Source organism: Myotis davidii, unplaced genomic scaffold, assembly GCF_000327345.1.
Source record: "Myotis davidii unplaced genomic scaffold, ASM32734v1 scaffold902, whole genome shotgun sequence".
In the NCBI taxonomy this organism is placed as follows: domain Eukaryota; kingdom Metazoa; phylum Chordata; class Mammalia; order Chiroptera; family Vespertilionidae; genus Myotis; species Myotis davidii.
This window is the reverse complement of record NW_006293951.1, coordinates 3,297,214-3,308,377: the sequence shown is the minus strand read 5'-3', so window position 1 is coordinate 3,308,377 and position 11,164 is coordinate 3,297,214. Positions and strand designations below refer to the sequence as shown.

At 40.7% G+C, this 11,164-nt stretch overlaps 3 protein-coding genes across 4 annotated transcripts in view; 1 reads left to right on the top strand and 2 right to left on the bottom strand.

The window, feature by feature from the left end:
* ETFBKMT (electron transfer flavoprotein beta subunit lysine methyltransferase) overlaps positions 1 to 5,374 on the top strand; it is a 10,521-nt gene extending 5,147 nt beyond the window's left edge. For both annotated transcript variants that reach the window (XM_006767826.2, XM_015566616.1), the window contains exons 3-5: positions 299 to 737; positions 3,308 to 3,438; positions 4,636 to 5,374. In XM_006767826.2, coding sequence (XP_006767889.1) covers positions 412 to 737; positions 3,308 to 3,438; positions 4,636 to 4,979 — 801 coding nt within the window. In that variant the 5' untranslated portion in view covers positions 299 to 411 and the 3' untranslated portion in view covers positions 4,980 to 5,374. The remainder of the gene's footprint in view (positions 1 to 298; positions 738 to 3,307; positions 3,439 to 4,635) is intronic.
* Positions 1 to 11,164, bottom strand: part of DENND5B (DENN/MADD domain containing 5B) — an 831,092-nt gene that overhangs the window by 224,972 nt on the left and 594,956 nt on the right. The window lies entirely within an intron of this gene.
* Positions 7,113 to 11,164, bottom strand: part of AMN1 (antagonist of mitotic exit network 1 homolog) — a 34,830-nt gene continuing 30,778 nt past the window's right edge. Inside the window, exon 7 of the mRNA XM_006767825.2 lies at positions 7,113 to 7,531. Within this exon, the coding sequence (XP_006767888.1) occupies positions 7,458 to 7,531 (74 nt within the window). The 3' untranslated portion in view covers positions 7,113 to 7,457. The remainder of the gene's footprint in view (positions 7,532 to 11,164) is intronic.

The window sequence follows — 11,164 nt, the reverse complement described above, 5'->3', positions numbered from 1 at the left end:
GTGTTTGTTTAGCTTCTATAATTGTAACATTGTTGCTTAGAGTGCAGCTCAGAGCTGGGCTGCAGCAGGTGGGGAACCTTGGCTTCCTCCATCATTGGAGCAAGCAAGCCTCCTGCTCGCTTCAGCTGTGTGGCTGCAGGCCGCCATCTTGGTTGGGTTAATTTGCATATCACGCTGATTAGCCAACGGGAGGCGTAGTGAAGGTACGGTCAATTACCATGTTTGTCTATTATTAGATAGGATATGATATGGAAGTGTTGGTGAGCCTTGGAATTTTCATTATTATTTCTGTTTTTAGAAATCTAGATATTCCAGTTTGGATCAAGTTGGCAGCCAGATCCTTATACTTTGCCCTTGAGGAGCAGCTCTTACTAGCGGCGGTGACAGAGCCTGTGGCTTGGAAAAGGACAGATGGCTTTGAGCCCAGGTTGGAGGACACTGGCACTGTGTCCAGGAAACTACTGTGGTGTCTTTCAGAAGGCTGTGAGAAGCAGCGGTCTCTCTCTGTTTCCCTGGGGCCACTGTCCCCGGAGAGGGAATGGGAGCTTTCTGGACCCTGAGATGAAGGCCTTCTTGGAGGAGAACACTGAAGTCACCAGCAGTGGCAGCCTCACCCCTGAGATCCGGTTGCGACTTTTGACCCCCAGATGCAAGTTTTGGTGGGAAAGAGCTGACCTGTGGCCCCACAGCGATCCTTACTGGGCGATCTACTGGCCAGGAGGCCAAGCCCTGTCTAGGTATTGCCCTAACTGAAATGGGAATCTTTTAAGTTTGCAACAGTCCTTTCTCTTTTCAGCCCTTTCAACTCTGCATTTCCCCCCTCCCCATTACTCCCCCCACCCACACACACACACAAACAGAAAAACCCACATTCTTCTTTTCTGAATTTTGAGGTTAAGCAGTTTTGGTTTTTTTTTGGTTGCTTTGCTACATAGTTTTACCTTCTACTCCAAGCTTATCAAGGTATTTCCCCAAATACAGTCCTTTTCTCAAGAGAAGTCCGAGGGTCAGCCATCAAGACCAGAGGTAGCTATAAACATTCAGACCTTACACTGTTCTCAGGTTCATGGTTCATAATGTATGGCCAGTGCAGGGGTCCCAGATAGAACCTAAGGCCCCAGTCCTTCAGCTCTCCCAACCTAATCCTGTCAGTGTTGCCCCTGAGGCCTCACACCCTTCCATCATTGCCTCTTCTCAGTGTCCTAAGCAGCGTTTCTCAACCTGTGGGTCGCGACCCCTTTGGCGGTCGAACAACCCTTTCACAGGGGTCGCCTAAGACCATCCTGCATATCAGATATTTACATTAGGATTCACAACAGTAGCAACATTACAGTTATGATGTAGCAAAGAAAATAATTTTATGGTTGGGTCACAACATGAGGAACTGTCTTTAAAGGGCCAGAAGATTGAGAACCACTGTAAGGAAAGGAGACTGTGAATGGGCTGCTCAAGGACTCCCTCTTCGCTAGTGGTTTATTGACATCTCAGGTGAACTCACGACTTGAATCTGCATTGTAAGGCCCCTCCTTCCACCTCTCCACACTGCAGAGCTCTTCGTTAGGAAATTTTCTCACATTCACACTACTTTTTATTAAAACACAGCCGCTGAAACAAAGACTAGAACTTGCAGCTTTCAATCTGGTCTTTGCTCTTGGATTGGTAAATGATTTCATCTGTTTATGCCTTGAGGTTACAGGGCTGGAAAACAAAAAGGCTAAGGACTTCTCTTTCACATGCATGGTATGGCCAAACAGAGTTAATGCTATACATAGTTTCAAATGAAAAGCAAAACGCAAACATAGAGCTTTTGGGAGAAAACTGAGGACTGGAAAGCTTTCCAGGTGGCATCAAACAATTTCAATTTTCTGATTGTTGTGTTGCCAAATTTCCAAGCTTTACTCCTCACATCATATTTAAAAAGTACTGGCATTGTAAGTGACTGTTTTCTATTAAAGTTATTGTTTATCATCTCCAAATATACAGTCAGATCCTTAAGAGGCTGTGTGAATCAGAACACACACTGGTGACCCACAGATGTATTCTGTTTCGCTTTTACTTATTGTGATGAGAAGAGAGTTGCTGCCTCGGCGTTTTACAGTGTGATAACCCCGTTGACACTGAATATGGGCATTTTTAAAGGATCTGAGTTTAGGATACCTGCTGTAAGTTCCCAGGTAACCTTTTAGAATAACCACTTAGAGTTAAGTCCTGGAAAAGTTAGTGACCTCTGCCCAATTCACCTGTGCATCTCCCTCTCTATCTCCACTGTGACCTGGAACAGATGACTGCCCTCCCCTCAGCTCATTGTACCTCCTTGCTTCTGGGATCTGGAAGCAATAAATCTTGTGATTCTATTTCCTTTGTGGGTGTATTGAAACCACCTTCAGTCAAAATGACCCCCTGTTTTCACCTCCCCAAAGTGGAAGCTGCCATGCAGAGGGAGCTAGCCACGCGCTGCTCTGCTGTGGACGGCTTGGGTCTCTTCATTCACCGGGCCATACTCTGCATATTCTTAATTCAATACACCAGCTCTGCTTCTCAACACACTTCTTTTTGAAAGTCAGTTGCTAACATTTAAAACCTGAGAGATTTCATGTAAAAATATGCATTGATTTGAAAAACAGGAATCATCTCTGATAACATGGGATTTCTGTGTGGCAACAATTAGCTGAAGATGGGTAGCAGCTGTCCCTTGGCATGCACACCTCTACTTTGCTATAGTCCCCGCTATTCTTCATTATTCTAACACTAAGATCAAGTGTCTGTTGAAATTCATTATGTCAGTGTTTCCCACTCATCTTCAATTGTTTGGTAACTACTTAGCCCTGGTCCAAATTCTTTGGTTGAACTGGACTTCGATGGTCATTATAAGACAATTCAAGCAATGTAAAACCACTCTGATGAACAATCAAAAGGAGATGTTGGATTTTGGCTCTAGTGTACTGAGTCCTGATTATAGTCATATTTTGTCAGTCTGGATTCTTAGTTCTTGATCATTTCTGGGTCACAGTAAGTGCTCAAAACTTTTAAACAGTTGACTTGAAGTGCCCGATTAGTAACTGTGTGGTACTGTTCTTCACACATGCTGAAGAATAATCAAATGACTAGGTCCTCTCTCTGCCACCTTTGTCCAGCTCTTAAGATTGACATTTTGTCTTACTCTGGTCAGGCCAAACTTGCCAAGATCAGACCAAATTCTTCTGCTAAGTCATATTATTTCTTTGTTCATTGAACCCAAAGAAATTACTTTCTTTTTGAACAGCTCTACTGAATTTCTCCCATGCTCTCCCCATTTTTTCTAACTTAGGTATCTTTTGGATAATCCTGATGTTGTCAGAGGAAAATCTGTGTTAGATCTCGGGAGTGGATGCGGAGCTACGGCTATCGCTGCTAAGATGAGTGGGGCATCGAGGATCTTGGCCAATGACATAGACCCTAGTAAGGATTTCATATTTAAAAATCTGTGAAGCTCATCCTGTTTTTTCCCTTCCAGGATAAATATCTATGATGCCTCAATATGATAGTCTTTACCATACAGATAAGTTTTAATTTTATCTGATTTTCTTCTAGTCTTCCCTTTCACTGAGGCTCTAGTCCTTGAAGATCCTTATTTTATACAGGGGGCTCAGTTTTAACTTGCCATCTTGCTCAAGCCCAAGGCTTGTTTCCCTGTCGCCCAATAACCAGACTTTGTGGTTATTGAGATCAACAAATGTTCCTTAAAACTCCAGCATTTCCAGGTGTGTTTTTGTTTGTTTTGTATTCAGGATATCCAGTCATATATTTGAAAATCACAATAAATAGCTTACATTGGCATTAACTTTAGGCTTTCTTACCTAAAAACATCTTTCAACAAAAAAAGGAAACCTGGCCGGTGTGGCTCAGTTGGTTGGAGTATCGTCTTGTACACTGAAGGGTGGCCTGTTTGATTCCCAGTCAGGGCACCTACACAGGTTCAATCCCTGGTCAGGGCGCATGCAGGAGGCAACTGATAGATGTCTCTCTCTCTCTCTCTCTCCTTTCCTCTCTCTAAATCAATTAATACACACATACACACAACTTTGCCCTGGTCAGTGTAGCTCAGTTGGTTGGGTCATCCTGTGTACCAAAAGGTTGCTGGTTTGATTCTTGGTCAGGGCACATGCCCTGGTTTCAGGCTCAATCCCTGGTGGGGGCATGCAGGAGGCAGCCAATCGATGATTCACTCTTACATCAATGTTTCTTTTTCTCTCTCTCCTTTTCCCTTCCTTTCTTTCTAAAAAAAATCAATAAAAATATGTTTTTGTTTTTTTAATACATTTCTTTATTGATTTCAGAGAGGAAGGGAGAAGGAGAGAGAGATAGAAACATCAATGACGAGAAAGAATCATTGATCGGCTGCCTCCTGCATGCCCCTGGGGATCAAGCCCGCAATCCAGGCATGTGCCCTTGGCAGGAATCAAACCCAGGACCCTCAATCCGCAGGCTGACGCTCTATCCATTGAGCCAAGCTGGCTAGGGCTAAAAATATGTTTTAAAAGAATCTTTTTAAAGGGAGAAAACATTGTTAAGAGATATTATAAACTAAATTAATCAATAGGGAATTCAAACAGTCTAGTACTAGTATATACCAATTCATCATGTCCTTTTTTAAAGTTGCAGGAATGGCTATCACACTAAATTGTGAATTGAACCAACTGAAACCTGTTCCCATTTTAACCAAAAACATTTTGGATTTGGAACAAGATAAATGGGACCTTATTGTGCTTGGAGATATGTTTTATGATGAAGACCTTGCAGATAGTCTTCATCGATGGCTGAAGGATTGCTTTTGGACTCACAAAACTCGAGTACTGATTGGTGACCCAGGCCGGCCCCAGTTCAGAGGACACAGCATTCAGCATCAGCTGCACAAAGTGGTAGAATATTCACTTCCAGAACCTACTAGGCAGGAAAACAATGGACTGACAACAAGCGCCGTGTGGGATTTCCAGCCCTGAATTGTCAAAACGCTTCCAAGTATGGATATACCTATGTTTGAAGAATGCAGTTCCTGTGAAATGGCAAATCTTGTTTCCAAAATATGAAGATTTAGACTTTTGTCATGTAACTAGTTCTGCATTATGCCAAATATACAATTTTTTATCTGTAATTTTTTTCTAGTTTTACTGCTATTGGAATATAATTATAGAAGGCGTAAGTGGTAGCAATAAGTAAATTGGGGAGAGAATTAGATATTGTAGCTGAGTCGGTTTCTGTAGTTGAGGACAACTATGTGATGTGTTGAATTAAACAAACAAAAATATAAAATATAGAAGACTATAGTATTTAGTACATAATAGGGTCTTAATGGACAACCAGGGACAAAAATAAAGATTTTAGAATTTCCAACATACTCTGTACTGACACCATATGCCTCTTTATGGGTTACTAAGGTTAGTTAGAAATTGGTTATGCCACCACCACACATCCAAGGTTTATAGAATCTTACGTATTAAAAAAAACAAACCACTATGATATAAGAGAGGAAGAATGTGAAGGAGAATGTGTATAGAATACCACTATGCAAAAAAGATGTATGTATATATTGAGGAAAAGAATGAAGATAGGGCCCTTGCCAGTCTGGCTCAGTGGGTAGAGCATCGGTCCTGGGTTCAGTTCCATTCAAGGGCAACCAATTGATGCAATGCTTCTCTCGCTCTGTCTCTCCCTGCCCCATCCACTCTCTCTAAAAAAAAATCAGTGGAAAAATATCCAATAAATAAAATTTGGGAAAAATTTTTTAAGTGATTTAAAAAAAGAATGAAGATAGGGAAAATACAAAATGGAGTCACTTTAACAGTATGAAGGTGAGGCATAAGGAAACAATTCTTTTTCTTGTCTTAACTAGCCTAGGAACTTAAAATTTTGAATTTTCCCATCCTATATCAATGCCTGGACATTTATTTACCTTTGGATAATCCTCCAACTACTCCCTAAGGACTCAGGATGCCCATCCTCCAGACGCCCTGGCATCCAGCATCTAGACCACTGACATCTGGCTGTCCTGGACCAATCCTAGAGCTAAGAACGCAGGGCTCATTATTCTCAAGGATGTGACCAAAATATATTTATCCAATGTATTTGGTCTGCATCCATAATTCCTGGCTCATAGTACTCTAAACTTTTGGAATTTCCTAAACAATAAGCATCTTTTATTATAAATGTGGTCTCTTGTTCTCAGTTCCTGAACCCAGAGCCATAAAGGTGAAAAGGTGTCTTGTTATTCATGTGATGTTTTGCAAAGCACCTAAGAATGGGGGCTGATTGTCCCGAACCAACCATGAATACAAGGTTGGAATTTTCAGTCCCACCCCTATTTTCTGGGGAGGTGAGAGGGACAACCACTTGAACAATCAACCCTGCCTACATAATGAGGCCTCCATAAAAACCCACAGGGAGGGGGTGTGGAGAGCTTCCAGAAGCCTTCCACCTGCCACCGCTCTGGGCCCTAGCTCTGTGAGGATAGAAGGCTCCTTTTTTGTGACCTCTCTGCGTATCTCTTCATCAGGATGTTCATTTTTATCCTTTAATAGTATTTATAACAAACTGGTAATTTAGTGAGTTAACAGGTTTTCCTGAGTTCTGTGAGTCCTTCTAGGAAACTAATCTAACTCAAGGAAGGGATCCTTGGTACCTCCAATTTGTAGCCAATTGATCAGACGCACAAGTAACAACCTGGACTTGCAACTGGTGTCTGAAGTGTGTTGGGTGGGCAGGGACAGAAGGGGAGCAGTCTTGTAGGACTGGACCCTTAACCTGTAGAATCTGTTTCTACCTCCAGAACAGAATAGAATCTGATTCTATCCCCCACCCCATGTTGGAATTGGGTCTGGGAACTATTTTCAGAGAAAAATAGCCATAAAAATCAATGAAATAAGTGACTGGGCAAGGGCCTCAGTAACATTCATATGCTGAATGGCTAAGGTGTATGACATCATGGATTATGACATTAACTGTTATGTTTCTTTGTTTCACTGAAATATTAAATTCTATACAGAATTTATAGGCTAGTATTCAGCTTAGCTTTTGGCCAATGGGCATTTAAATACTTCAGGAAGGTAGGAGCCAGAAAATAGCTAAAAAGGTAGTTATACTTTTAGAAATACCTTTACTTAAAATTTATCCACATTGGTACATTTCCTTTACAACAGCTCAAATATTTAGGTAGGAAAAGGAAATCTCCAGGGAAGACAGGTAATTTAAAATCTTCGTTATTAAGAAACAAAAACAGTGCCTTCTCCCCCTACCCCCAAATCTATCAGAGGGGCATGCTAGGATTAAAATTCTAAAACAAGGACTCATTAAACAAACACAGAATAACAGCACTATTAAAGCATTTAAGAGTCTGGTAAGTCACAAACCATATTACATGTTGGAAAGCCAATCTCCAAGACCATCATTTCCTGACAGTATGAAGAGCATAACTTGGCTAAGCATCAATAAGCAGTCCATGTCACTTGCTTTAATTTGTTTGGGCCTACTAATTGCTCCAAGACTTCTCGTGAATGATCTATAAAAGGAAACATTGACAATATATTAATTCAGTAATCAGAGATATTTCATGTGTCTTTAGGAAACTTCTATTGGGAAAAGAATTAGAGATTGTGGATCAGGTGACAGGTTTTGACTTCCAGTTCCATTTTTTTTATAATCCTCACCCAAGGATATGTTTTTACTGATTTTTAGAGAGAGAGGAAGGGATAGAGATATAAACATTGATGTCAGAGAAAAACATCAATTGGTTGCCACCCGTATGCGCCCTGACTGGTGATTGAACCCGCAACCTATTATGTACCCTGATGGGGAATGGAACCCGCAACCTTTTTGGTGTACTGGATGACACTCAACCAACTGAGCCACCCAGCCAGGGCTCTGTTCTCTTAAAACAAGGGAGTTGTTTACATGACTTGTAAGGAAACTTTTACCATCTCTCTAAAAATCTATGACTAACATAGATGGAGACCACTTTAAAATATATATATATTTTAAATTGAATTCAGAGAGGAAGGGAGAGGGAGAGAGAGAAACATCAATGATGAGAGAGAATCATTGATCGGATGCCTCAGACACCTCCCTATGGGAGATCGAGTCCACAGCCCGGGATTCAACTGTGACCTCCTTGTTCATAGGTTGATGTTCAACCACTGAACCAAACTGACTGGGCTGGAGACCACTTTTTGAAAGAGATTCATGGCAGGGGCTTTTGAAGCACCAAGAGAAAGAAAAAAAGGAAATATAAATTAATAAACTAACTTTTTCAAATGATCAAGGAAAATGTAATTTAGATATGTTTGTAGAATACACAGTGAAAAAAATGAGGCTGGGCACATTTTTACAAACAATGATTAGAGTTCTAATGCTTCATAAAGAAGCATTCTGTTGTGTTGGATTAATAATGAATGAATTAACAAGGATGAGGTAACAGAAACGGAAGCAAACTACTTAGGTCTTAAAATACTTTTGTTTTGGCACTTTGTCATAAATCTTGACTATGTTATCATCTAGAAATCTATGGAACTTGCTTGTAAAGTAACCATGTTGAAACAAATCCTCAGATATCACAAAAATTCCAGTCAATTTAAAGCAGTAGGTTTCCTGTTGGGTTTTCTGCCTTTCGATGTAAATATAAGGATGCTGGTACTGTCTAATTGCTTTATTGCCCTTCTAAAATCTAAACCTCAGTGCCCATGAATACTGTGAAATATGTTTAAATAGTTAAGAGAAACTGAAATGCATGTACACTGTAAGAGATTAACAAAAGTATATGAGTTGTACTTGCTAAGAGTCATTGCAGATATAATTAAATTAAAACTTAGCAAGTTTAAAAATTACTTTCCTGATTTACAATATTTTAAAATAGCAGCTTAGTTTTTTGTCTCTTCAGCAGAAATAAAATCAGAGTGCTTCTAACAGTTTCAAGACCTAATTTATAACATGGAGTTCTCTTATAGTCTGACAGTAAGGTTAGGAAATTTTATAAATATTTACAAATATAATAGAGAAGATAAGCCTGTTAATTCAGGTAATCTGATGGCTAACTACAGTGGGCACTGCCAATATGGGGGTCAAGTTGCTGTGAGGATAACAATATTAGAATTGTACAAACATATGTGTGTGTGTGTGTGTGTGTGTGTATATATATATTCTCTTTATAGAATATAAATTGTATTGTCTTAGTCATATGTGAGCAATCACATGAATATAGATATAAGAGGAAACATGATAAAAATATTATCAGAGAAAATAAAGTACTTGGGAATCAATCTAAAAAGGGGGCACCGACATATTATATAACATCATGAAGGAAGAAAAAAGATTTTTTAGGGGAAAAAGTGTTCTTTAGAGAAAAAAAGTAAAAATTAAATATAAGGTGAATATATTAGCCTGAATGTACTGGACGACACTCCAACCAACTGAGCCACCCAGCCAAGGCTCTGTTCCCTTATCTGTTTTTATTCAATGTGGTAGGAAAAATATACATATAGCAGTGGTGATGGGAAAGGAGGAAGAAAACACATGATCTGGGTGGTTGAAAAACTTCAGCTTTTTCTCTTTAAGAAACTTTATCAGTAAAAATAATTGTGGCCTTAGCCAGTTTGGCTCAGTGGATAGAACGTTGGCCTGTGGACCAAAGGGTCCCTGGTTCGATTCCGGTAAAGGGCACGTACCTTGGTTGCAGACTCCTCCGCAGTCTGGGCTTGGGCCCTGGCCCGGGCACATGCCGGAGGCAACCAATCGATGTATTTCTCTCTCATCGATGATTCTTTGTCTTTCCCTCTCTCTTTCACTCTCTCTGAAACTCAATGAAAAAATATTCTCAGGTAAGGATTAAAAAAAATCATTGTGTATAAACTCTTGCATTTTTATCAGATTCCCTAATTGTATGACTGACAGTTATTCATAAGGGAAAGTTGAGGTCCATAAAAGATAAATTATTCAGTGTTTGGAGAGATGGCAGGATATGGAAGAGGGGCTTATTTCACTACATCTTGAGATTTTAGATTTATTCTTGGCACTATTATTAAAAACAATGGGCAAATAACATTTCAATATTTCATTTTTCTATTCTATGAAATCAGCAATCAGAAAAATAATATACATAGTATTCTGTGCTAAGAGAATTTTGAGAAATGCTTGGATTAAAAAAATATGTTTCTTAGCTATAATATTTTCCAGAACCTTTGATAAATTAATATTTATTATAGTGGTGTATTGCATTTTGCAAACTTTTTTTGACATATAAACGTTTTTTGTTTTATGCTATACCTCTGGTGCCTTCTAGAACACCATACCATGTCATCTGTTGTTAGTGAATTCAAGGAATTTGGGGACAGATCAGGGAAAAAGATGTGACCACAAGGTGGCAGTAGGACACAACAAGCTTTATTTGAGCCACACTTTGATAGGTTTGCATGCAGAGGAAGTCCCTCACAACATGAGACCTTTCAAAGGGTGTGTGCATATATGCATGTGGGGGGACACTACTCAAAAGGGGAGTAGGAGAGTAGGGTAAGGGAATTCCCATAGGCCTGAGGAGAGGGTTTATGTGTCATGATGTCGCTGAGCAGCAGATAAGGAGTCTTGGAGTTAGAGAGCCCCAAGATCAAGAGTGGCTTAGGGCCCTGGATGATGTGCTCAGTGGTTAGAGTACCAGCCCACCCATCGAAGGGTCCCAGGTTCGATTCCTGGTCAAGGGCATGACCCTGGTTGGGGAATATGCAGGAGGCAAACAATCGTGTCTCTCTCACATCGATGTTTTTCCTTTCTCTCTCTCTCTCTCATTCTTCCAAAAAAATCAATGGAAGCCCTAGCCAGTTTGGCTCAGTAGGTAGAGCACTGGCCTGCAGACTGAAAGGTCCCAGGTTCGATTCCAGTCAAGGAAACATGCCCAGGTTGAGGTCTTTTTCAATCGGGAGGGAGTCACAAGCTCCCGACTGCTCTGAACTCCAGCTCCGGGCGAGTCTCTGGGGACCCAGACTCATTCGGGGAGAAACTGGACTGTCTGGCATCGGTCGGAACTCGAGGGCAGCTTTCTCAGAGGGGCTTGCAGCGATTACCGGGACACTGAGAAGTGGAGCCTCTGAGAGCAGCCATAAGTGCTAGCCCCGCCCTGTTGATCCCATGGGACCCGACCCGCCCCAGC